This window comes from Acomys minous (genome assembly GCF_964271855.1).
Source record: "Acomys minous genome assembly, chromosome: 7".
In the NCBI taxonomy this organism is placed as follows: Eukaryota; Metazoa; Chordata; class Mammalia; order Rodentia; family Muridae; genus Acomys; species Acomys minous.
The window spans coordinates 65592260-65619218 of record NC_140488.1 but is presented as its reverse complement, the minus strand read 5'-3'; the positions used below and the strand labels follow the sequence as shown (position 1 = coordinate 65619218).

The 26959-nt window shown below is 36.0% G+C and overlaps 1 protein-coding gene across 3 annotated transcripts in view; it reads left to right on the top strand.

The window, feature by feature from the left end:
- The window catches only part of LOC311601646 (uncharacterized protein), a 339815-nt gene that overhangs the window by 208096 nt on the left and 104760 nt on the right, over positions 1–26959 (top strand). Inside the window, exons 14-16 of one of the 3 annotated variants that reach the window (XM_084789247.1) lie at positions 1911–4312; positions 7801–7882; positions 9286–9914. In XM_084789247.1, coding sequence (XP_084645373.1) covers positions 1911–4312; positions 7801–7866 — 2468 coding nt within the window. In that variant the 3' untranslated portion in view covers positions 7867–7882; positions 9286–9914. Of the gene's footprint in view, positions 1–1910; positions 4313–5876; positions 5930–7800; positions 7883–9285; positions 9915–26959 lie in introns of those variants that run through there. The other 2 variants (XM_084789246.1, XM_084789248.1) reach the window with 2 other exon arrangements.

Genomic DNA, 26959 nt, shown 5'->3' with positions numbered 1-26959 from the left:
GTTTGCACTCCCACCAGCAGTGGAGAAGTGTTCCCCTTTCACCATATCCAGCATGTGCAGTCATTCTAGTTATTGATCTTTGCTAAATCGGTTAGGTGTAAGACAGTATCTCAAGGTCGTTTTGATTTGCATTTCCCTGATGAGTAGAAATGTTGAGCATTTCTTTAAGTGTTTCTCAGCCATTCGATATTCCTCCTTTGAGAATTCTCTGTTTAGTTCGGTAGCCCATTTTTTAATTGGGTTGTTTGGTTTGGTAATGTTTCATTTCTTGAGTTCTTTATATACTTTAGATATCAGTCCTTTGTCAGATGTAGGGTTGGTAAAGATTTTTTCCCAATGTGTGGACTGTCGCCTTGTTCTGTTGACAGTGTCTTCTGCCTTGCAGAAGCTTCTCAGCTTCATAAGGTCCCATTTATTAATTGTTGATCTTAGAGCCTGAGCTGTTGGTGTTCTGTTCAGGAATGTGTCTCCTGTGCCAATGAGTTCTAGGGTCTTACCCACTTTTTCTTCTAACAGATTTAGTGTGTCTGTTTTTTTGTTGTTGTTATTGAAGTCTTTAATCCACTTGGACTTTAGATTCGTGCAGGATGGTAAATATGGATCTCTTTGCATTTTTTTACATGTAGACATCCAGCTGGAACAGCACCATATGTTGAAGATGCTTTCTTTTTTTCCATTGTATCATTTTGGCTTCTTTGTCGAAAATCAAATGGACAAATGTGTGTGGATGTATATCTGGGTCCTCACTTCTATTCCATTGGTCAACTGGCCTATTTCTATACCAATACCATGCTGTTTTTATTACTGTTGCTCTATAGTACAGCTTGAGATCAGGGATGGAGATTCCTCCAGTAGATCTTTTATTGTATAAGATTGACTTAGCTATCCTAGGTTTTTTGTTTTTCCATATGAAATTGAGGATTGATCTTTCCAGTTCTGTAAAATGGTGAATGGGTATTTTGATAAGTATTACATTAAATCTGTACATTGCTTTTGGTAAGATGGCCATTTTTACTATGTTGATTCTCCCAATCCATGAGCATGGGAGATCTTTCCATTTTCTTATATCTTCTTCAATTTCTTTATGTTGAGACTTGAAATTTTTTTCATAAAGGTCTTTCACTTGCTTGGTTAGATTTATAGCCAGATATTTTATATTGTTTGAGGCTATTGTGCTTTTTTTTCTCCATGTTTGGGGGTGCACAAGTTTGTCCCTATTTTGTTCTTGGCTCACTATGGTTTCTTCCGCTGTAGTGGTGTGGGGAGCTTAGTGTTCCTGCTTAAGAAATAAGTCCAATTTTCTGCCTTGATTTCTCTGGCATCTAAACAAGATCCACACTGCTTGCCGCCATCTTGGAATCCCCGCAGCTTTTAATATTTGTTCTGTATATTTTGTGTTTTGATTATTACGTGACAGGAAGTTTTTCTTTTCTTGTCTATTCTATTTGGTGGTCTGTAGGCCTCTTGTATGTTAATAGGCATATCTTTCTTTTTTTATCTGAATTTTTTAATTATTATGTTTACATATACATTTATGTTATTACACATATATAAAACAAACTACATACAGCAAGAAGACCCACAGGACAATGGGGAATTATGTTCATGCTACATTTACAGTGTTTTCCTATATGATTTCTTTTTCACAGAGTAAGCTCTACCAACCTAAGGAGAATGACTATCTGAAGTAAATGACTATGCTTCATTTATATCTTGAACAGTTTAAGATGACATTTATTTGAGCAGAAAATTTAGGGTTTTGGTCTCCCACTTGAAAAATCGAATAAATCTCACCATAATACTTTGAATGAAATTATATTTTGTTTGAATGATTTGTATTGTAATATGAACATTAAAATATTTATTATACATTTGCCTACTTTTGCTCATATTTTATTCTTCTCTTTCAGTTTGCAGAATTCAGTGTAGAAAATACAGGAGTGAAGACAAAACTGTGAGATCCAAAGAGACTTCAAATCTCAGCTACAAGCAAGTTTCACGGGAAAAATTAAAGGAAAGGCACACCTATAGCTCATTAACAGATGAAAAGATTCACAGAAAAGCCAGCCAGAAAGTATCTCTCTATAAGCGTCATTGCAAGGAGTATGGCTATACCCATAGCTGTGAGAGTTTTAGGTATCAAGTTACTCCCAATCCTCTAAGTTCTGAGACTTGCATCTCTAATATTTCGTCACTTGTTGACAGCCCAACTTGTGAGAGTCCTAAGTCTGTCACAAGACAGAAGGCTCGAAGAAGTATTACATTTTCTTTGGATGTAGGAACTCAACGATGTACCAGATGTTTTATGGAAATCAGTACCTCTTCTTTTCATAAATGCCTCATGAATTCTGATGATTCTGACTCTGATTCTTCTCTCCATGGCCAGAGTTCCTCACATTGCAAATATTCTCTGAGCTCTAAAACTGTTAGACACTACAAGACTTCTCGAAATCGCCCTTTATCTCAATCCCTGGATCCTAAGCATCATGTGGGCATCCGCTGCTTGCTGCACAGGGAAGATTCTAAATGTTCTATGGATTCCAGCTCTTATTTACATTGTGAAAGTTGTTCAGCTCTCCAAAAACGTAGGGGCTCTTCTTCTACCCACACTATCTCTACAGACACTAAAAAAATCAGGGACCAGGGCCACATAATGTCAGCACCAGTAAGATTGTCTCAAAGTGAAAGCAAGTTCAACCTTACTACCCAACTTCAAAATAAAGATAATCCTGAGGACAGCAATATTAAATTTATTAGCACTAAAAGTGTCGAAGCTAAGGCTAATATACTTGTTTCTAAAGATGATACAGACCATGATGATGAAACAACTACTGAAGATGAAACAGAGGTTGAATATGAAACAGACACTGAAGATGAAGATGACACCAAAGATAAGAAAGATCCCAAAGACAAATCGGACCCTGACGGCAGCAGTTATCCTGAAGGTGGCAGCTCTGAAAATAATACTGACAGCAACAATGGGTCTAATCCTAGTGGTGCTTCTGGGCCTACAAGTGGACCTGATTCCAGTAATGATGGTGACTCTAAAAATATAACTGATGACAATAAATCTGACCCTACCGTTGAAAATGCCGGCAATAGTGACATTAACTTGAAATATAGCACTGATGAGATATGTACCAACAATTTAGACAATGCTTCTGATGAGGAAGAATATTTCAATCAACGCAATGATGCTAACTGCAAGGCTGACACAAACCCAACCTGTGCCTCTGAAAATGAAAATAGAACTGTGATGGACTATATTTCTGGTTGCAACAATGACACTGACCCTAAAAATGCCACTGGCCAAGAAAGATATAATGTTCACTCTGAGATAATTAGATCACTTTCCAACAGTCCTGACTTCATCAAAAATGAGAATGATCCTAGCATCAATGCCAGCTCCCAAAACAGCCGTGGACCCCTAGAAGATCTTAACTCTAACTCTAATAGCAAACCCAGTAGTGCTACTAGTCATGATGTTGTTAGTACTAACAACATTGCAGACCCTTACTATGGCAAAAAACCTACTAGCACTGCTATTTACAAATATACAGCTATGCTAAACTATTATTCAGACCTTAATGATGTCACAGTGTTTAAATATAAAGTAAGTTCAAGTTTTATAGTCAACTCAATGTATTTTGACAAAAAGAAATACGCTATGAGACCCAACTTTACACCTAGCACTGTCAATGCCATTAATACTAGCAAAATTACCAGCTGTACTAGTGCTATTACTGCTGGAAAAAACTATGCCCCAGACACTAAACATTTCCCTCGATTTAGTCATATAAATAGTTTCAACATTATCATCAATGCTAATAATTCTACTAGTACGAGTGATATTAACAATGTCCCTGTTACTGAATTAGAAATCAATTCCACATCATCTGTCCTTAAAATTGTTTATGGAAATATCTCAAATTTTATTTTTGGCACAAACTATACTTATCCTGATTTTTTGATAGCCTCCAAATTTTATGACCCACTTGAGCTTAGTAGAGCTTATACAATTTTTGATAACCAAAATATTGGTGCTTTATTCCAACACTCTGCTATATACATGGACTCTCATAATTGTGAATATGCCACTGGGTCCATGGATGCCATTGATGCCAAAGAATCTGGATTTGTAAAAGATTTTTCTAGGGTCCAGAATCCAATTGGCATCAAGGGCCTTTCCCCTTTCAAGCTTCTTTCATATCAAAATGTTCTACTCCCTAGTTTTGATATTATAGTGGAAGCTGAACTGCCAGATATTTTGAAGTTTGCTATATCATCAGGTGCTATGAAGCAATCATTTGAGGTAAGTTTAACATAAATATACATTTCAAATTCATTTTCCATTTCTTATAATTTTTTACTGTTAGGCTACTGAAACATAGTTTTACATTATGTTACATAGTTGGATATGTAAACTTTGGAATAGAGGAGACAATGTAGCTGGTATTACTTATTTGACACCTGAAAGTCAAAAGTAAAATTTTCAATAGGAAATAGTCATATTCTATACATTTGGTGAATGAAAAAAATACCATTCATTACGCTGTAATTGACAGCTCTGCTTCTCTGCTTTCTTAATAATGTTTGAATAGCTCATAAATGTAAACCTAGTCACAGGCAAACCAGGATATTTTCATGCATGTATTACTAACATATACCCTGGTTTTGGTTATATTCCTCTTCAGTGATATAGGAAAGATGAATGTAGCCATGAGGGCAAATGTAGGAATGTAGGAATGAAGGAAGAAGGGCAAAAGAGAAGAATGATCCAAATTCATCTTAAATATTGTGAATGAAACTAACCAAAAATCAACTTTGAAAACACTGATCTTTTAAAGATGGGTACCTGAAGTAGCTGTGGCATTGTAAATGCATTTATTCTTAAATAAATAGCTCTTGAATTAATTTGATGATAAATAAGAAAGCAAAGTTACCCACCAATAGCTTCTCTTTTTAAATTTTGTATTAGTTTATTCAGATTACATCTCAATTGTGACCCCTTCACTTGTATCTTCCCATTCCTCCCTCCTTCCCTCTTTCACCCTATTCCCCTCCCCTAGGTCTGTGCCAGATGGGGACCTCCTCCCCCACCATATGGTAACAGCCTATCAGGTCTCATCTTGGTAGCCTGTTTATTCTTTCTTTGAGTGCCACCAGGCCTCTCCACCCAGGGGAAGTGGTCAAAAATGGGGCACCAGTGTTCATGTCAGAGTCAGTCCCCACTCTCCACACAATTGTGGAGAATGTCTTGTCCATTGGCTAGATCCGAGTAAGGATTCAATGCTTACTTCATGTTCATACTTACTCCTTGGTTGGTACAGTAGTTTAAGCAGATACCCCTGGGCCCAGATCTGCCTGTCAAGATGTTCTTCTTGTAGGTTTCTAGGACCCTCTGGATCCTTCTATTTTCCCATTCTCCCATGCTTCTCTCACCTAGAGTCCCAATAGGAGCTTTTCTACTTTTAATTTAAGACCTGTTTATCTTATTTTTTTTTTACAATAAGTAAGCCTATATTTTAATCAAAATTTTCTCTAGTAGTCTGAACTATGTGGACAAATTGAGGTTGCTAAAGTATTTAGAAAACTATTTTTGACAGTAGCAAGTTAGCATTATTTTTTATGTAACTTACCAACATGTTATCAATGAAGAATAACTACACTAATATACATTGAATTTTAGAACTTTTATACATTAGACAAGGTAAATAAACTTAAATTTGACTTTAGTGTTTATGTGTAAAGTTTGACTTCCTATAGCTTGCTTGCCATAAAATAAGTAAAGGAATATAATACATTTAAAATGCAGCACAGATTTGAAACCAAAATAGAAATGCCAACTTATCTCCTTCATGCTTTTACCTTAATAGAGAACAGTTTTATGTTTTTTTCGAAGAAGCAACATCTTCATAGAAAACAGCAAGTATAGTTTTTATGTTTTTCTTATATAAGGAAAATTAGCTGGTTATAAGTAATAGAGAATTTCTCAGATAAAATCTTTCAAATTAGAAGTTTAGTTTTTTCTCAGTTATTTCAAGTTAACTTATGTTTTCATTATATGATAAAATAAATAAATTTTATTTTATTCTTTTGCTATTTATGGCCAAATCAACACATGTTTTTAAAGTTTATAAATTCTGAAGAATGTAGTTATCATTTTGTGTTTTATGTTTAAAACCATGGCATTGAAGAACTATGTTTCCTAACTAAGGGTAACAAGATGAAATATGCCTATATAATTGACTGCATTTACATAGGAAACAAATTTTCAAATACAAACCATTGATTTCTCTTAAATAAATAACAAAATTAGCTTTTAATAAACTGTACATAAATAAATACTATACCTACGAATGTGTTTTCTAATATTTATGCCAGGACTATACAATTGAAATATTTGCAACCAATTACAGTATTTTCAGTGGAACTGAGCAGACTTCACAGTAAATTGTGAATAGCTTTAGAAAACAATGTATTTTTGAGTCTTCCAAAGCAACGTATTTTCTGTAAGAGTGATTGCCTTCCCTTAGACATTTGGTGTTTAATATTTGCCTAGTTTTAGTACATCTGTGTTCATATTTGCCCAGTGAAAACAATTAAGAGGATATGGGTGCTTTTTATACCTACAGTTAATTAAATGAGAAATTCTCACTTAAAGAAATAATATTTGTCATAAATAAACCAAAATAACCCACTCAGCTCCAGCATACATAGTCAAGCCACTTGCACTTTTTTATTCAATCATTTAATAGACATTTAATGATTAAACAATGCTGTAAGGTAAAAAATAAAAATAACAAGAATAGACTAAGTAAAAAACATAACTGCTAGCCCTTGAAGAAGTCATAGTCTACTAACCTTCATAGGAAGCAAGTAGGCATTTGAGACATCAGGTAAATCAAAACAAATTTAACAGCGTCTGAATTTCAAGAGTGACTGGATATGCTTCCAATGTATTTAAGTTACTTTGAAGTATAGGTATAGGTTATTTTGTATTACAAGTTTTACAAATACTTACTGAGATCCCAATTTCAAAAGTTATCTTTTTTTGTGGTAATGGTTAATTTGTTTACAGTAAAGCTAGAACTACATTACTAAATGACTAGTGTCACTTAATAAATTATCTAAAAGTTAGATTATAAAAGCAGACGTAATACAATTCCCAATCTAATGACAGATTTTAATGACATGTAAGAATTGTATTAGAACCAGTCAGAGTCAGCCATGTTGTATTTACAGCAGAATGGTTGAAGTACAAAATTATTCAGTAATAACCTTGAACAATTCAGTAGTTTCATATAGTTAATTAAAACAAAAAACTTATATAGAATAGGCATTTCCATTAACAAATGTCTGCACACAACTATCGAAAGTACTCTATTTGTACTAAAGTTCACTTAATATCTCTAATAAGTACCTCAAAAATTAGTAAGTAAACATGTTCTTGAATTTATAAGTACTTTGAATAATTAAGGATGCAAAGAAAAGTCTCTGTTTTTGGAAGACTGAAAGTTACAATGTAACAGTGTAAAAAGAAAGATAGTCTGAAGTAGACAAAAGCTGTAGGACTTGTACTTTAAGTGCTATTCCTAGTATAACAAGTCCTTCCTTATTGTATAACCATGGAGGGATATTTATAAGCTTAATTAGTGTGATAAAATAAATGTTAAATGCACATATAATCCAGAGAATGCAATATCCTCCTAAAAATAAAACACTCCCTATTATATTTACACAGAGATAATGAAATTGCCCACTCCTGACTTTTTATGAGTATACTATATTTTCTTACAGTGGAAGATGTGTTTCTTAGAGTTTTTCAGTCTGAGATACCATCAAAGATCTTCTGTTCAAAGATAATGGCAACTTGTTCAAGGTCTGTTAATTGTTCAACTTCTTTACTAAGAGCACCATCAGTATACCAGACATTCTCATAAAGTATCTATTTTATATATCAACTTACTATTTTTCACATGAAAAAGGTGCTTTGATGGTCTCTTAGTGTTCTATTACTTATCAGATAAGGATTTTTATATTTAATATTTTTATAGTGCTGAGTTATTGAACCAGGACCAATGTTGTGTTAAGCAAGTGAGCTATCATTTAACTGCACCTATAAGTAAGATGGGGACTTAGAAGTGTTCAGTTGAGATGTAGTAAACTGAACTAGATTTTCCTTTTGGTATAGTTAAAGGTCTCAAAGAATTCTGAGAGAAAAAGTAAGTGATTGAAAAAAGAGAGAACATACAAAATGTCCTACATAATTTGGGAGAAAATTATCATTAATCTTCTAAAAGATAAAAATGTTACCAGCTGAGGTTGCACATGTCTTTAATTCTAGAACTCCAGAGGCAAAGATAAGCAAACCTCTATAAGTTCAGCATATCTTTTTCTATATAGCAAGTTCCAGGTAGACTAGTCAAGGTTACAGACTAAGACTATTACAGAAAAGAAAAAAAAATATCTAAAATCAGGGTTTCTCATACAGCTTTCTCTTTATTATAGTACCAGAGGTACATTTTTCATCTAATAAATTATATACTACAAATAGAAACTGGTAGCAACTAAATAAAATATATAATGATAGAAAGAGAAGTTATGTTGTAGTTCATGAAATGACAATCTCTAGATAATTATATAAGATTCTCAACCAGAAAAAAAATGACTAAGAAAGTAATTGTGAGAGTTTTAAGCAAATCTGAGAAAAATTCAATATTTAATTCCTTCAAAATATTCTTCGATACAAATTTTAAATAGTATGTGATGGACAACAAAAGGTTGAGAATGATGAAATTAGAAGCTAAATATAATTTGGGGTTATTCATGCCCTTAGTAATACAAAATAGTCACAATTTTATGTGGTTATGTTACCTCCATTTTCCAGATGAGGAAATAGAAGTATAGTTAAGTAATATTTCCGTGTTTACAAAACTATAAAATGAAATAGCCTATGGTTAATCATATAGAGTTAACTTATATATTAGATAAAACATAATATTGTATCAATCAAATGTGGTAAGCATATTAGCCTAGTATAGCATACACAGAGATTATAAAATGAATATCACTGTGGTCCCATCTTATTATTTGAAGAAACACTATTATCCCTGTGATTGTAAGGTAATCATAGGAGTTACTTGGGTAAGGAGTTGAACCTTTCAAGGGTTGTGATATCCAAACATTTTCAATTAAATAAACTAAAGTATTCAAAGGAAAATATATATTTTTATTTTATTATCACTTATAACTCCCTAGTTTCTTTTTATTCTATTGTTGCAGCTCAGCCTCAAAACAGTTAGCAGACAAAACGTTGGCCATTGATTAATGAAAAGAATACGTTGAGATGGAAAAGACAAAAGCACAACCAAGAAGGTTCTGAGGATATGAACAGATAACTTCAAAAGAACTACAGAGATCCCCAAGCAGTGTTTATTTTATGTTTACTTTTAGACATTCTCCCCACTTATATCTATGCTTTTATTGTCTATTAATACTTCAAAGCACCATGTGACAATTGCCCCATTCATATTACTTACTTGTGGCAGAATCTGTAATTAGGAAAAAGACACACTATAGTCCTTTTCTCAACATCATAGAAAAATACTTTTAAATATTCAGACATGCTTTTCAACCAGAAATTCTTCCATGTATTATCTGTATTCCAAAGAAGATGGCTTTAACTTGAAAAAAAAATTTAAGACTGATAATGCTATTTAGTATTGTGGTGCCCATTCTAGAGAAGAACCCATACTAAATTTACATTTTATTGTTAATCTTAATTGTTGTTGTTACTGCTTTGTGAGTATGGAGCTCAAAATTAAAATAGTTAAGATGCATCAGTATTGTGCAGTGTTTAACTTTTTATTTATCTCATTCAAGTGAAACTATCTATGGATCATCCTGAAAGAAACAACAGATATAGGACTTAACAAGATTGAGCTGAAAAATATCAATTGAAATAAAGGAAAATTTATTTCCCTTAAAGTTAGAAGGCAGAACTAGCTTTAATCTAAAATAAGCATGTCCAAGTATATTGCATTCATAGGCAATCAAACCATGATAATTTGACAAACTTTTATATCAGATATACTCAAGACACTGTGTTCTTGTATTCATTACTTAAATCTAAGTTTCTTCTTCAGCTACCCAAGTTTTCCAAGTTTTTGCCTTGCTTTGTATGTATGTACGTATGTATGTATGTATGTATGTATGTATGCGTGTGTGTGTGTGTGTGTGTGTAAACACCATGTTCTTTTTCATACTTTCCCTCAACATAAAACTTACCTCCTTCATAGGCTGCATATAAACAATATTGATTGACTCTATCAAATTTCTAGTCATCCAGGGTAGATGTTGGTATATTTGGGGAAGCATCAGTAATTTAGTATGCATAGAGTTCATGGTGTAGATAATGTGATGGTAGTAAACTCACGTTGGAAACCGATGCAGGAACCTTGTTTACCTTAATAGAAAAGTAAGACAATTCTCAGAAAACAACTGTTAAAGCAAGGTAACAATGTGACCTAATTTAGCTGCAAAAAAATTAGTGTATTGGTGGTATGGAGGATTTATTTGAGAGGAACTTGAGAGTGGGACTATCTATCACTATCTCCCTGCATTATTCTAGACTCAAACTCAAATGATCTTGAAATAAGTCAGCAAGCATTAAAAATGGAGAAGAGAAAGTGTGCTTGACATACTAAAATAAGAATGACTCAAAATTGCTGGATAACTGGATGCAGGAAGAAAGAAGGAAATAGTTAAAGGAACTCACGGTTCTAATGTAAATGATAGTGTGTATGATGCCTGAGGAAATGGAGTTACCTGTTTGACTTGAGATTTCTTAGTAATATCTAAAAATGTTATCCCTGGCCCTTCAAGATTGCTCAACAATTATCAGGTGCCCACTACCAGGCATGATGATCTGAGTTTGATTCCTGGGACTTATATGATGGAAGGAAAGAACAACTTTCATAAGTTGTTCTATGACCTTCACATATGTACCAGAAGATGTGCATGCATGCACATACATTCACACACACAAATCATTTAAAAACATAATTGAATAAAAATTTAAAAAAAATAATGTTTCAAAATTAAGAATGGAACACTAATTGCCTGCAGTGAAGAACAATACTCATTGCAATGGTAAGGATGCCTTGTTTTTAATGTTTTAAGTTTCCAGAACATTACATCTTAATTTTTATATTAATTGGGTCAATGAAGACATGAATTCTGGGGCCCCAGATTTGATCACTTCCCCTTGGTAGGGAGGCTCAGCCAACACACTAAAGAAGGGGAAGCAGGCTGTGGTAATATGGTGGGGAAGGAGGTCTCCTGTCAAAGGTCTATGAGAAAGGAATAGGGCAGAAGAGGAAAGGAGGGAGGGAGGGAGGGAGGGAGGGAGGGAATGGGATGATACAAGCAAGGGGATAACAATCAGGAGATAATATGAAGAAATTATAATTTAAAACAAGCAAAAAAATCTCTAAAGAACAAAGAAACAAACTACATGCTTACATTGAACATAAAATAAATATTGATTTCTGAGCCTTTTCTGCATAATCATAAATTACATACAAATATGTTTAATTCATTTTATTCAGTAGGAAATTTCTATGAAATGTGTCCTCTAGTTTTTAATATCAAAGCACACACTGAATATATAGGTTTTTTAAAATTCAGTAAATTGTACAAGTTTTCAGAGTTACTCATCTTTGTCTCCTTGAAAATACTACAAGAGGGCCGGGCGTGGTGGCGCACGCCTTTAATCCCAGCACTCGGGAGGCAGAGATAGGCGGATCGCTGTGAGTTCGAGGCCAGCCTGGACTACAAAGCGAGTCTAGGACAGCCAAGACTACACAGAGAAACCCTGTCTCGAAAAAACCAAAAAAAAAAAAAAAAAAAAAAAAAAAGAAAATACTACAAGATACTATTTATTGTTTGAAATAAACCCACAAAGTTGTCAATATATAAGAAAATATGGCATAAAGCACTCTAGAGCTCTCCTTATTTTTACTTGCTTGCCTAGCTATTGAAGTTGCCATAAGTTATATATTCACATCTGAAGAGTTGGAGATAGGTCCACATATGAGGAAAAAGTGTTTGGTATTTGGCTTTCTGAATCTGAGTTACCTCGTTGAATATCTATTTTCTACAGATTTTATTATTATTATTTCTGCTTTTGAATACCATTCTACGGTGTATATGAACCATATTTTCATTTTCTGTTTTCCAAATGAACATTTAGGTTGATTACATTTCCTACATATTGGGAATAGAGCAGCAATGAACATTACTAAATAAATATCTGTGGAGTAGGATGTAAATTTATGTGGACACTTGCCAAGCAACAGTATAGCTGGGACATATAATAGACTTATTTTTAGCTTTTTGAGAATTATCCACACTGATTTGCAGAGTTACTGTACTAGTTTGCAGTCCTACCAACAGTAAATGTTACTCTCTTTTGAGTTTTCAATTTTGTGCTATTTGTCTACATGCCATTTTTGTGCCAGTACCATACAGTTTTTTTATAGCTATATCACAATAATATATCTTAAAACCTGGAATGGTAATATCTCCAGGAATGTTTGATTTGTTCAGGATTATCTTGTGGTTCCAAATTAATAATAGAATGTTTTTTATTTCTATGAAGAACTGGGAATTTTTAAATTGGGTTACATTGAGTGTGAATAACTTTGTACAGTAGTCATTTTTTTGCCTTTTCTTTTTTCTTTTTTATTAGACATTTAAAATTTTTTACATATACCTTTATATTATTACACATATATACAAAACAGATTACCTATATCAAAAAGAACCATGACATAATCAGGAATTATATAAATGTTACATTCTTAGTGTTTTGGCTATTTATATTTGACAACCTTGAAGAAAACATCTTTCCTATGTTGGTGTGTCTAAAATTCTGAATGTAAATCAATCTCCATCACATATTGTTGGTATCAACTAAAAACATCTATCTAGACCTAACAACATCTTAATCCCTAAACAACTAAGCTTCATTATAAAACTAAGCTACCTGATCTTCAAGTCCATCAGAGACTTGAGAAGGAATAAACTTGATTACTTGAGTATGCCAGGAGTACAGGTGAGTAGCTTTCCAAATGAGAAAATGACAGAGATGGTTTGCTACATGAATAGTCACCCAAAACTCTATATAATGTTGGAGCATCATCTTCAGCCTTCCGGCCCAATATATCTGACAGACATATTTGTGAGACAGGAACTATTGAGGACTTGCTTACCCTTTCTTTGTAGAGTTTGGCTGTCAACTCTGCCTGCATCCAAGTGTGCCTTTTTTTAGACAGCATTCTGTCTGTGGCAGAAAGGAGGACCTTTTGCCCAGTGACTTGTTTGCCACATTTAAAGCCGTCTCCCTCAGTCCTCAGGAGAGCCTTCCTCCCCTAACATCTAACCTCCGCCAATCAAGTCTCACCTCTTCCTCTGTAGCCCGGCAAGGCAGTCCTGCCAGGGGAAAGTGATCTAAGTTCAGCAGAGTGCATGTCTGAAGCAGTCCCTACTCTCCACATTTTGGGATTCACAAGGAGACTGTTGCTACATCTGAGTAGATGATTTAGGTCCACATTATATATGGTCCTTGGTTGATGTTTCAGTCTCTGTGTTGTAATGCAGTTATCCTGTATTATGTGGCTAATATCGGCTTATGGGTGAGTATATACCATGTGTGTCTTTCTGGATCTGGGTTACCTCACTTAGGATCATCTTTTCTAGTTCCATCAATTTGCCTGGAAATTGCATATCTTTATTTTTAATAGCTGAATAGTATTCCATTGTGTAAATGTACCACAGTTTCTTCATCCACTCTTCAGTTGAGGGACATATAGGTTGTTTACATATTCTGGTTATTATTAATAAAGCTGCTATGAACCTATTTGAGCAAATGTCCTTGTTGTATGGTGGAACATTTTTCAGGTATATTCCTAGGAGTGGTATGGCTGGGTCCTAAGGTAAAGTTATTCCCAATTTCTTGAGAAAGCACCAGCTTCATTTCCAGAGTGGTTGTAAAAGTTTGCACTCTCACCAGCAATGGAGGAGTGTTCCCCTTTCTCCACATCCTCACCAGCATGTGTTCTCACTCAAGCTATTGATCTTCACCAATTGGATAATTGTGAGATGGAATCTCAGTGTCATTTTGATTTGCATTTCCCTGATGACTGGGAATGTTGATCATTTCTTTAAGAGTTTCTCAGCCATTCGATATTCCTCTATTGAGAATTCTCTGTTTAGTTCTGTACCCCATTTTTAAATTGGATTATTTGGTGTGGTGGTGTTTAATATGTTGAGTTCTTTATATATTTTGGATTTTAGCCCTTTGTCAGATGTTGAGTTAGTGAACATCATTTCCCAGTCTGTAGGCTGTTATTTTGTTCTGTTGACAGTGTCCTTCACCTTACAAAAGCTTTTCAGTTTCATAAGGTCTCATTTATTAATGGTTAGTCCTAGGGCCTGAGTTATTGGGTTCTGTTCAGGAAGTTGTCTCCTGTGCCAATGAGCTCAAAGCTCTTCCCCATTTTTTCTTCTAACAGATTTAGTGTGTCTGATTTTATGTTGAGGTCTTTAACCCATTTGGACTTCAGTTTTGTGCAGGGTGGTAGATATGTATCTATTTTCATTTTTCTACATGTAGCCATCCAGTTAGACCAGCACCATTTGTTGACGATGCTAAATTTTTTCTGTTGTATGGATTTGGCTTCTTTTTCAAAAATCAAGTGTCTATAGGTATTGAGTTTAATTCTGGGTCTATACTGAAGAAGTACGGAGAGAGTGGCCCGCCTTGTCTTGTCCCTGATTTCAGTGGAATTGATTTGTTTCTCTCCAATTAGTTTGGCTATTGGCTTGTGTATGTTGCTTTTATTATGTTTAGGTATGTGCCTTGTGTCCCTGCCCTTTCCAGGACTTTTAACATGAATGGGTGTTGGATTTTGTTGAATGCTTTTTCAGCATATAAAGAGATGATCATGCCTTTTTTTTCTTTCAGTTTGTTTATATAATGAATTACTTTGATGGATTTGCGCATTGAGTCACCCCTTCATGCCTGGGATGAAGCCTAGTTTGTCATGGTGAATGATAGTTTTAATGTGTTCTTGAATTCAGTTTGCCAGTATTTTGTTGAATATTTTTGCATCAATGTTTATAAGACAAATTGGTCTGAGATTCTCTTTGTTGAGTCTTTCTGTAATTTAGGTGACAAGGTTACTGTGGCCTCAGAATGAGTTTGTAATGTTCCTTCTGTTTCTATTTTATGGAACAGTTTGAAGAGAATTGGTATTAGGTCTTCTCTGAAGTTCTGGTAGAATTCTGTACTGAATCCATCCGGTTCTGTTTTTTTGTTTGTTTGTTTGTTTGTTTGTTTGTTTTGAGACTTTTGGTGACTGCCTCTATTTCCTTAGGTGTCATAGGACTATTCAATTCATTTACCTGATATTGATTCAATTTCAGGAGTTGATAGCTATCAAGAAAATTGTCCATTTCATTCAGGTTTTCAAATTTTGTGGCTAGGCTTTTGAAGTAAGACTTGATGATTCTTTGGATTTCCTCAGTATCTGTTGTTATGTCCCCCTTTTCATTTCTGATTTTGTTCATTTGAATACTCTTCCTCTGCCTTTTAGTTAGTTTGGCTAAAGGTTTGTCAATCTTTTTCATTTTCTCAAAGAACAAGCTCTTGGTCTCATTGATTCTTTGAATTGTTTACTTTGTTTCCAGTTTATTGATTTCAGCCCCGAGTTTGATGATTTCCAGACATCTAGTCCTCTTGGGTGTGTCTGCTTTTTGTTCTAGAACTTTCAAGTGTGCTGTTAAGTTGCTTGTATGAAATCTCCCCAGGCTTTTTTTTTTTAATAAAGGCTGTGAACTTTCCTCTTAGCACTGCTTTCATTGTGTCCCATAGTTTTGGGTATGTTCTGCCTTCAGTTTAATTGAATTCTAGGAAGTTTTTTATTTCTCTTTTCATGTTGTTCCTTACCTAGATGTCATTGAATAGGGAGTTGTTCAGTTTCCATGAGTTTGTAGGCTTTTGTTTGTTTCTTTTGTTGTTCCAACTTTAATCCATGGTGATCTGATAAGATACAAGGGATTATTTCAATTCTCTTGCATCTGTTGAGGTTTGCTTGTGACCAAGAATATGGTCAATTTCTGAGAAGGTTCCGTGAAGTGCTGAAAACAAGCTGTATTCTTTTGTGTTTAGATGAAATGTTCTGTAGATATCAGTTGGGTCTATTTGTTTCAGAATGTCTATTAGTTTTCTTGTTTCTCCATTTAGTTTCTGTCTTGATGATCTGCATATTGGGGACAGAGGTGTATTGAAGTCTCCCACTATTAAGGTGTGGGGTTCAATGTATGATTTAAGGTTTAGTAATGTCTCTTACGAATGTCGGTGCCCCTGCATTTGGGGCAGAGATGTTTAGGATTGAGATATCATCTTGGTGTACTTTTCCTTTAACAAGAATGTAGTGATCTTCCCTATCTCTTTTGATTAGTTTTGGTTGAAAGTCTATTGTTTTGGGGTTTTTATTATATTATATTATATTATATTATTTTTTATTTAATTAATTTATTCAGATTGCAATCTAAATTGTTTTCCCATCCCTTGTATCTTCCCGTTCCTCCCTCCCTCCTGCTTTCACCCTATTCCATTCCCCTATGTCTGTGACTGAGGGGGACCTCCTCCCCCATTATAGGGTCACAGCCTATCAAGTCTCATCTTGGTAGCCAGCTTATACTTTCTCTGAGTGCTACCAGGCCTCCCCACCAAGGGGAAGTGGTAAAATTTGGGCCACCAGAGTTCATGTTAGAATCAGTCCCCACCCTCCACTCAACTGTGGAGAATGTCCTGTCCATTGGCTAGATCTGAGTAAGGGTTCAACATTTACTGCATATATTGTCCTTGGTTGGTGCAGTAGTTTGAGCAGAACCCCTGAGCCCAGATCTGCCCATCCTGATGTTCTTCTTGTAGGTTTCTAGGACCCTCTGGATCCTTCTGTTTCCCCATTATCCCCTACTTCTCTCACCTAGAGTCCCAATCTATCCCCACATCTATCCCCATCTCCTGGTAAGTGAAGACTTTCATGAGACATGCCTCTTGTGTTAGTATGCAAATATAAGTGAGCATATACCATGTGAGTCTTTCTGCTTCTGGGTTAACTCACTCAGTATAATCATTTTTGGTTCCATCCATTTGCCTATAAATTTTGGAATTTCCTTGTTTTTAATAGCTGAGTAGTATTCCATAGTGTAAATGTAACACAGTTTCTTTATCCATTCTTTGAGGGAACTTAGGCTATTTCCAGGATCTGGCTATTATGAATAAGGCTGCTATGAACATGGTTGAGCATATGTCTTTCTTGTGTTGGTAGAGCATCTTCTGGATATATTCCAAGGAGTGGAATAGCTGTGTCTTGAGGAAGCCCTATTCCCAGTTTTCTGAGAAAGCACCAGACAGATTTCCAAAGTGGTTGTACAAGTTTGCATTCCCACCAGCAATGAAGGAGTTTTCTTTCTCCACATCCTTACCAGCATGTGGTGTCACTTGAGTTTTTTATCTTAGCCATTGAAAGTCTGTTGTATCAGATAGTAGAATGGCTACTCCAGCTTGCTTATTAGATCTGTTTGCTTGGAATACACTTTTTCAACCCTTTACTCTGAGGTAATGTTTATTTTTATTGCTGAGGTGTGTTTCTTGTATGCAGCAGAATGATGGATCCTGTTTTCACATCCCTTCTGTCAGCCTGTGTCTTTTTTCTGGGGAGATGAGGCCATTGATATTAAGAGATATTAATGACCAGTGGTTGTTAATTCCTTTTGTTTTAATGGTGGTGGTGGTAAAGTATATGTGTTTTGGATTTGTGGATGTGGAGTTATTTATTTCCTGTGTTTTCCTGCCTTCTTGAGTTGGAGTTTTCCTTCTAGTACCTTCCATAGGGCTGGATTTGTGGTTAAGTACTGATTAAATTAGGTTATGTCTTGGAATATCTTGTTTTCTCCATCTATGGTAATTGAAAGTTTTGTTGAGTTTAGTAGTCTGTGTTGGCATCTGTGGTCTTTTAGTGTCTGCATGACATCTGTCTAGACCTTCTGCCTTTCATAATCTCTGTTGAAAAGTCAGATGTAATTCTGATTGGTTTGCCTTTACATGTGACAAGGCCTTTTTGTCTTGCAGCTTTTAATAGCCTTTCTTTGTTATGTACATTTACTGTTTTGATTATTACATAGCAGGAGAATTTTCTCTTCTGGTCCAATCTATTTGGAGTTATGTAAGCCTCTTATGTGTTTATGAGCATTAATTTCTTTAATTTGGGGAAATTTTCTTTTATGATTTTGTTGAAAATGTTTTCTGGGCCATGGAGCTTGGAGTCTTCTATTCCTATTATTCTTAGATTTCGTCTTTCTATAGTACCTCAGATTTCTTGGGTGTTTTGTGTCAGAAGCTTTTTAATTTTAATATTTTCTCTGATTGGTGTATCAGTAACTTTGATCTTACCTTCCACACTTGAGATTTTCTCTTCCATCTCTTGTATTTGGTTATGGAGAATGAGCTATTGATTAACTAGATCTGAGCAAGAGGTCTAGGTTCTTTGTATGCCTTGCCCTTGGTTGGTGCATCAGTTTGTGCAGGAACCCCTGGGTCCATATCTGCCTACATTGATGGTTTCATTGTAGGTCTCCTATACCCTCTGCATTCTTCCAACCCCCCCCCTTTCATGCAACTCTCAGCATCCCCTGCTCTGTGGAGTCTCTCTCTCTCTCTCTCTCTCTCAGGACATCTATATTGTACTAATATACACTTATAAGTTGAGTATATACCCTGCATGACTTTCTAGTTCTATCCATTTGCCTGCAAATTCATGATTTCTTTGTTTTCAATAGTTGAGTAGTATTCAATTGAGTAAATATACCACAGGGTTTTTTTTTTATCTATTCTTTGGTTGTTGGACATCTAGCTTGTTTCCAGATTCTGGTTATCAGAAATAAAGCTGCTATGAACATAGTTGAGCAAATGTCCTTGTTGTATGGTGGAGCATCTTTCAGGAGTGGTATAGCTGGGTCTTGAGGTAGCACTATTCCCAATTTTCTGAGAAAGTGCCAGATTGTTTTCCAAAGTGGTTGTACAATTTGGCACTCCAACCAGCAATGGAGGAGTGTTTCCCTTTTGTCATATCCTTGGCAGCATTTTCTGTCACTTGAATTTTTTTTATTATAGCAATTCTTATATGTGTAAGATGGAATCTCAGAGTCATTCAATTGGAATTTACTTGATAATTAAGGACATTCAACAGTTTTAAGTGTCTCTCTGTCATTAGATGTTCCTCTGTTGAGAATTCTCCATTTAGTTCTGTACCCCATATTTAATTGGATTATTTGGTTTGCTGATGTTTAATTTCTTGTTCTTTATATATCATAGATATTAACCCTTTGTTGGCTATAAGGTTGGTAAAGATCTTTTTCAAGTCTGAAGGCTGTAATTTTGTTCTGTTGACAGTGTCCTTTGCCTTACAGAATCTTCTCAGTTTCATGAGGTCCCATTTTTAAATTCTCAATCTTAGAGCCTGAGCTATTGGTGTTCTGTTCAGGAAGTTGTCTCCTGTGCCAATGAGTTCAAGGCTCTTCCCCAATATTTCTTCTAGCAGATTTAGTGTGTCTGGTTTTATGTTGAGGTCTTTAATGGACTTGGATTTTGGTTTGGGCATTGTTATATATATGGATCTATTTGCATAGCCACCCAGTTAGACTAGCACCATTTGTTGAAGATTTGACAAAGAAGACAAAACCATACAATGGAAAAAAGACAGTCTCTTCAACAAATGGTGCTGGTCTAACTGGATGTCTATATGTAGTCATAAAAAATCAAATATTCTTTGAAGATATTATGAATGCGATATTGTCCATGATCTTTTCCTCAGTGTATTTGTCATTAGTGTATCAGAAAAGGCATTGAGTATTTAACTTGGCTCTGTATCTTGACAGTTTGCTGAAAATGTTGCTTATTTCTAGATGTCCTCTGGTATACTTTATGGCATCTCTTATGTATAATATCATATCACCTGCAAATAGGAATAGTTTGAAACCTCTTTGTCTGTTTTAACCCTTTAATTTCTTTTTCTTTCTTGATTAATCCATCTAGTACTTTGACCATTCTATTGAAAAACAATGGGGATGGAAGACCTCCTTGTTTTCCTAGTTTCAATAAATTCGTTATAGTTTTTCTCCTTTTATGATGATGTTGGCTGTGAGTTTCTCATAAATAGGCTTTATTATGCTGTAGTATGTTTTCACTAGTCCTTCAATCTCTAGGATATTTATTGTGAAGGAATATGAATTTTGTCAAAGACTTTTTCTGCAGCTATTGAGATTATGTGGTTATTTTTTGTCTTTAAGACAATCTTTGTGATTTAATACATTTAATGTCTTACATCTACTGGATCATCCTGGCATCTCAGGAATATAGCCAGTTTGGTCCTAGTGAATAACTTTTTTTTATATATGCCTATATTTTTCTAGTAGTTTATTGAGAATTTTAAAAAATGTGGTTCATCAAGTTTATTAGGACAGTAGTTCTTTGTTTTGGTATGTATTTGTCTGGTTTCGGTATTAAAATAATACTGGATTTATAGAAGGAATTTGGAAGCGGCCCTTCTGTTTATGTATTTTTAAACAATCTAGCAAATGCTGTCTTTACATCTTCCTTGAAGAATTCTGCTGTGATTCCTTCTGGGTCTGGGATTTTTCTTTCCTCCTCCTCCTCCTCCTCCTCCTCCTCCTCCTCCTCCTCCTCCTCCTCCTCCTCCTCCTCCAAGGGGCTTTTTATTGTTTGCTCAAGTTCTTCATTTTTTCTGAGTCATTTTAGGTTGTTGAACTCTTCTTAGTTTATCTTTACTAACTTGGCTGAATCTTGAAATCCATTGATTTCTTTTAGGTTTTCTAGCTTAATGGAGTACAGGTTTGTAAAATCCTCCTTTTTAATATTATGGATTTCATTGGAGTCTGTTGTAATGTTTCTCTTTTTATTTTGTATTCTATTAATTTGGGTCATTTCTTTCTTTTGCTTAGTTGGGCCAGGATCTGTCAATTTTGTTTATCTTCTTAAAGAACCACCTTTTAGACTCATTTATACTTTGTATTGTTTTGTTTTAGTTTATTATTTTCTGTTCTGAGATTTATTATTTCTTACTGTCTACTACTTGTCTTCCAAATGCTTAGTTGTATCATTAAATCACTTTTGTATTATTTCTTATTTTTAATGTCGGCTTTTAGAGATAGAATTTTCCTCATAGATCTGTGTTTAATGTGTCCTAGGAAATTTTCTGTATTGTGATTTCATTTTCATTCAATTCTAAGAAATTTTTATTTTTAAAAAAAATTATTTTATTATGTTTCTTTTTTATCATGTACATTTATATTATCACACATGAGTAAAGCAAACTGCATACAGCAGAAAGAACCATGAGACAATCATGAGTTACACAAATGTTACAGTCATAGTGATTTGGCTATTTGTATTTGTCAAACTTGAAGTTAACATCTTTCCTATCTTGTTGGGTCTAAATTTCTGAGTGAAAATCAATGTCTATTATGTCTCATTTCTATTCATTAAATCATCTATCTTGATCTAAAATTATATTATCCCCTAACCAACTAAACTTGATTGTAAGACTAAGCTATCTGGTCTTCAACCCCCATCAGAAACTTGAGAAGGAATACAGCCCAGTGCTTGTGTGAACCGGAATTGCATGTTAGCAGCTTCCAAAAAAAAAAAAAAAAAAGGCTGAGCAGTCACCCAACATTCTCTGTAATGTTGGAGCATCATCTTCAGCCTTCTAGCCCACTTGTCTGCCAGACATATCCATGAGACAGGAACTATTGAGGACTCACTTACTCAGTTTTGGCAGAGTTTGGCCCTTGACCCTGCCTACATCTAAGCCTGCCCAATTTTAGGCAGAATTCTGTCTGTGGTAAAAATTAGGACATTTTGTCCAGTGACTTGCTTGCCACATTTGAAGCCAACTCCATAAGTAGATTCTTTGTTGATCATCATCTTTCTTTGAGGTAGGCTGGGTGTTGCCAGAAGTTAACTTGTCTTGTTGTCAAAGAATTTTTAGAATAATAAAATCATCTTTAAATGCCATATTCTGTAGGTCTCTGAGGCTTTTGAAGACCTTATTTTAACTATTTTACCTTCTATATCTACAGAATCATATCTATCTGCTGGACCTAGGATATATATTCTTGTGATAAACAGACTAGTATTTGGCATGACCATGATTTGCATCAATATACAACATTCTATACCAATAAATTAAAAATAACCTTCTTTGTGAGTAACAATTAAGGCCTTGAGTTAAAAAGTAGGTTCAATCATCTATCTTTTCTTCTATCCTCCCTCTATATTTCTATATCCCCCTTTCTTTCTTTTCAGCTCCTATCTCCTTACCTACAAAAGGAAGATAAAGGAAAAGAGAGATGTCCCTGAGTCCACCTAGTTTTCTCTCTGTATAAGACCAATAATAACTTATAACCACCTTGTGATGAAAATAAATGTCTGCAAACCAAGAAAGCAAACAGAAACCTGCCCGAATCCCCTTAAAGGAAATGGGACATGCCTCTCTTAAGGTTTCTTTAGGCTGAATTGGGGCTAATAATACCTTAGAAGGGGCCAAAATTTGGTGAAAATCATTAAGCAAGTCTGAGATTGCATTTGTGGTCTAGCTTCTAAATGTTGAGAGATTACAGGCTTAACAGTCGTGTGTAGGACAGACTGAAATGCTTGACCAAATGGGATCAGAAGCTTTCTACAACCCTATCCAGGAACCTGTCCAATTTTGATGGGTAACAGCAACTGGGGTACCTGGGGCTGGAACAAGTAGGATACAGGATATCAGCATCCAGCATGCTGTGAGGAATGAATCCTGTCAGGTCTGATCCAACATTAGTGTCCAGTTCTTTTTTTCTGAAAACATAATTTCTCACAAGCATTATACAGTTCTAACATTATAATTGTACGTGGGATGTACAGAGCAATTAAGGCTGATTCTCTGCTCATTGTATGAGCCAAAATAAGACAAAAAAACCTTCCTTCACGCCATACTAAGAATGGCCTCTATTAATAAGTCACAGAGAATCTGTGACCAACGTGAAGCCTTGTCTATGCATATACATTGGTCTTTTAACCACTCTCAGAGCTATTCCCATATAGTGGAATTAGTAATATAAGTTACCTGCTTGTTCTGCAGTTTAAATTATTTGCATCCCAATTGTAGCCCTCTCAACACTTCCCAATTGCACCCCCTCCCTCACCACCTTCTGATCCTATCCCCTCCCACATCCTCTTTCACTCCCTCCCCTAGTACTTAGAAAGGGGAGCCCTCCTCCACTAACACCTGACCTCAGCTTATCCAGTGTCCCATGTACTATATTTAACCTCTTTCTCTGTGGCCTGGCAGGGTCACCCTGCCAGTGACAAGGTGAACAGCATTAGGGAGGCCCAAGTCCATGTCAGAGGTAGTCCCTACTCCCCATACTATGGAATCCACAAGGAGACTGTGCTGCCTATCTACTACAATTGAGCTCAGAGTCTAGATCCTCACCTTGCATGGTCCTTGGTTGGTGTATCTGTCTCGACAGCAACCCTCCCCTCCAGTAAGAATTTTTTGGTAAAAAACAATTTTATTACTAGGAAAATAAAGATGACACACAACTCCAAGTAATCAAAATTGCAAGAGGATCAGAGATCTTTGATGCTTGTTCCATTCAGGCACCTCATGCTTTCCTCAGACCTCACTTCAGCCCGGACTGAGTGAATACATGCTTAGCTTTCCTGTCATGGTTCCTTGCCTTGAGGCCAGATAGCAGATCTCCGCACAAACCCGATTATGATATTGCTAATGGAACCTGGGGGAAAGAGAGCAAACTACTGAACAGAAGGCTGGGTACAGGAATCCTGGCCCCACACTGCACTTTCCAGATTTTTAAAGTGCATATTTTATTATAATTTGTTCACTTTACCTCCCGTTTGTTATCCCCTCCCTCTCATCTTCCTATTGCCACGCTCCCATCGTCTTCTGCTTTTTTACCTTCCTCTAGACCTCTGGGGACAGCCTATCATCATGGTAGTCGACATCCCCTTCCACTGTGTACCCACCATGCCATCTTGCCAAGGGACAGAGACCAAGTAGTGGGCCCCCAAGTACATGGCAGAGGTTTAGCAGCTGTTCCCCACTTCCCGCCCCCATGCTCAGAATCCGCAGTTTATTGGCTACATATAAAAAGGGGAGTCTTGGTTCTTTGCATGTGTTGACCTTGACTGGATCATCAGTTTGTGGAGACCCCTTTGTGCCTCAACACACAGGCCTTGGTGGTCACCCTGCGGAGCTTCCTCTCAGTCCTTCCAATCCCATACTCTTACCTATACTCTCAGCACTTTGCCCAGTGTCCAGCTTCAAGTCTTGGTAACTGTCCCTATCCCCTGCTGGGTGGAGTCTCTCAGAGAACATCTATGTTGCGCTAAAATCTACTTGTAAGTGAGTATATACCATGTGTGTCTTTTTGGGTCTGGGTTTTCTCACTTAGGATGATCATTTCTAGCTCTATCCATTTGCCTGCAAAATTCAAGATTTCCTTGTTTTTAATAGCTGAGTAGTATTCTACTGTGTAGATGTACCACAGTTTCTCTATTCATTCTTTGGTTGAGGGACATATAGGTTGTTTCCATACTCTGACTATTATGAATAAAGCTGCTATGAACCTAGTTGAGCAAATGTCCTTGTTGTGTGGTGGAGCAGCATCTTTCAGGTATATTCCCAGGAGTTGTATGGCTGGGTCCTGAGGTAAAGTTATTCATAATTTCCTGAGAAAGCACCAGATTCATTTCCAATGTGTTTGTACAAGTTTGCACTCCCACAAGCAATGGAGGAGTGTTCCCCTTTCCCCACATCCTCTTCAGCATAAGCTGTCACTTGTGTTTTTGATCTTCACCATTCAGATAGTTCTGAAATGGAATCTCAAGGTTGTTTTGATTTGCATTTCCCTGATGACTAGGGATGTTGAGCATTTTTTTAAATTTATTTTATTAAATTATTCAGATTAGAACTCAATTGTTATACCATCACTTGTATCCTTCAGTTCCTCCCTCCTGCTTTCAGCCTATTCCCCTCCCCTATGTCTATGACCAAGGGGGACCTCCTCCCCCACTATGTGGTCATAGGCTATCAAGTCTCATCTAGGCAGCCTGTTTATTCTTTCTTTGAGCACCAACAGGCCTCCCCACCAAGAGGAGGTGGTCAAATTTGGAGCACCAGAGTTAATGTCAGAGTCAGTTCCCGCTCTCCACATAACTGTGGAGAATGTCCTGTCCACAGAGTAGATCAGAGTAGGGGTTCAATGTTTATTTACTATTTGTATTGTCCTTGTTCAGTGCAATAGTTTGAACAGACCCCCCTGAGCCCCGATCCACGTATCACGATGTTCTTCTTGTAGGTTTCTACGACCCTCTGGGTCCTTCTATTTCCCCATCTCCTATACTTGGCTTACCTAGAGTCCCAGTGGGATATCCTCACATCTGTTCCAATCTCCTGGTAAATAAAGACTTTCACGGGACATGTCTTTTGGGCTAGTGCCCAATTATAAATGAGTACATACTATGTAAGTCTTTCTGCTTCTTGGTTAACTCACTCAGTATGGTCATTTCTAGTTCCCTCCATTTGTCCATGGAATTTCCTTGTTTTTAATAGCTGAGTAGTATTCTATAGTGTAAATGTACCAGTTTCTTTATCCATTCTTTGAGGGACATTTAGGCTGTTTCCATGTTCTGGCTATTATGAATAAGGCTTCTATGAACATGGTTGAGCATATGTCCGTGTTGTGTGGTGGAGCATCTTCTGGATATATTCCAAGGAGTGGAACAGCTGTGTCTTGAGGAAGCCCTATTCCCAGTTTTCTGAGATAGCGCCAGAGAGATTTCCAAAGTGGTTGTACAAGTTTGCATTCCCACCAGCAATAATGGAGTGTTCCTCTCTCTCCACATCCTCGCCAGTATGTGGTGTCACTTGAATTTTTGATCTTAGCCATTCTGATGAGTGTAAGATGGAATCTCAGAGTTGTTTTGATTTGCATTTCTCTGATGACTAAAGACACTGAGCATTTCATTAAGAGTTTCTCAGCCATTCAATATTTGTCTGTTGAGAATTCTCTGTTTTGGTATGAGTCCCATTTCTCAATTGGGTTATTTGGTTTGGTGGTGTTTAATTTCTTGAGTTCTTTATATATTTTGGATATTAGACCTTTGTCAGATGTAGGGTTGGTCAAGATCTTTTCCCAGTCCGTAGGCTGTCACTTTGTTCTGTTGAAAGTGTCTCCTGCCTTACAGAAGCTTCTCAGCCTCATGAGGTCCCATTTATTAATTGTTGACATTAAGGCCTAGGCTACTGATGTTCTATTCAGGAAGTTGTCTCCTGTGCCAATGTGTTCCAGGCTCTTCTCCACATTTTCTTCTATCCGATTTAGTGTCTCTGGTTTTATGTTGAGGTCTTTAATCCACTTGGACTTGAGTTTTGTGCATGATGACAAATATGGGTCTAATTGCATTTTTCTACATGTAGACATCCAGTTAGACCAGCACCATTTGTTAAATATGCTATCATTTTTCTATTGAATAGATTTGGCTTCTTTGTCAAAAATCAAGTAACTATATGTGTGTGGATTCATTTCTGGGTCTTCAATTCAATTCCATTGATCAACCAGCCATTTGCTGTGCCAGTACCGTGCTGCTTTAATTACTATTGCTCTATAGTATAGCTTGAGATCAGGTATGGAGATTCGTCTGGAGTATCTTTTATTGTATAGGATTGTTTTAGCTATTGTGGGTTTTCTTTTTTCCATATAAGTTGAGAATTGATCTTTCAATGTCTTTAAAAATTGT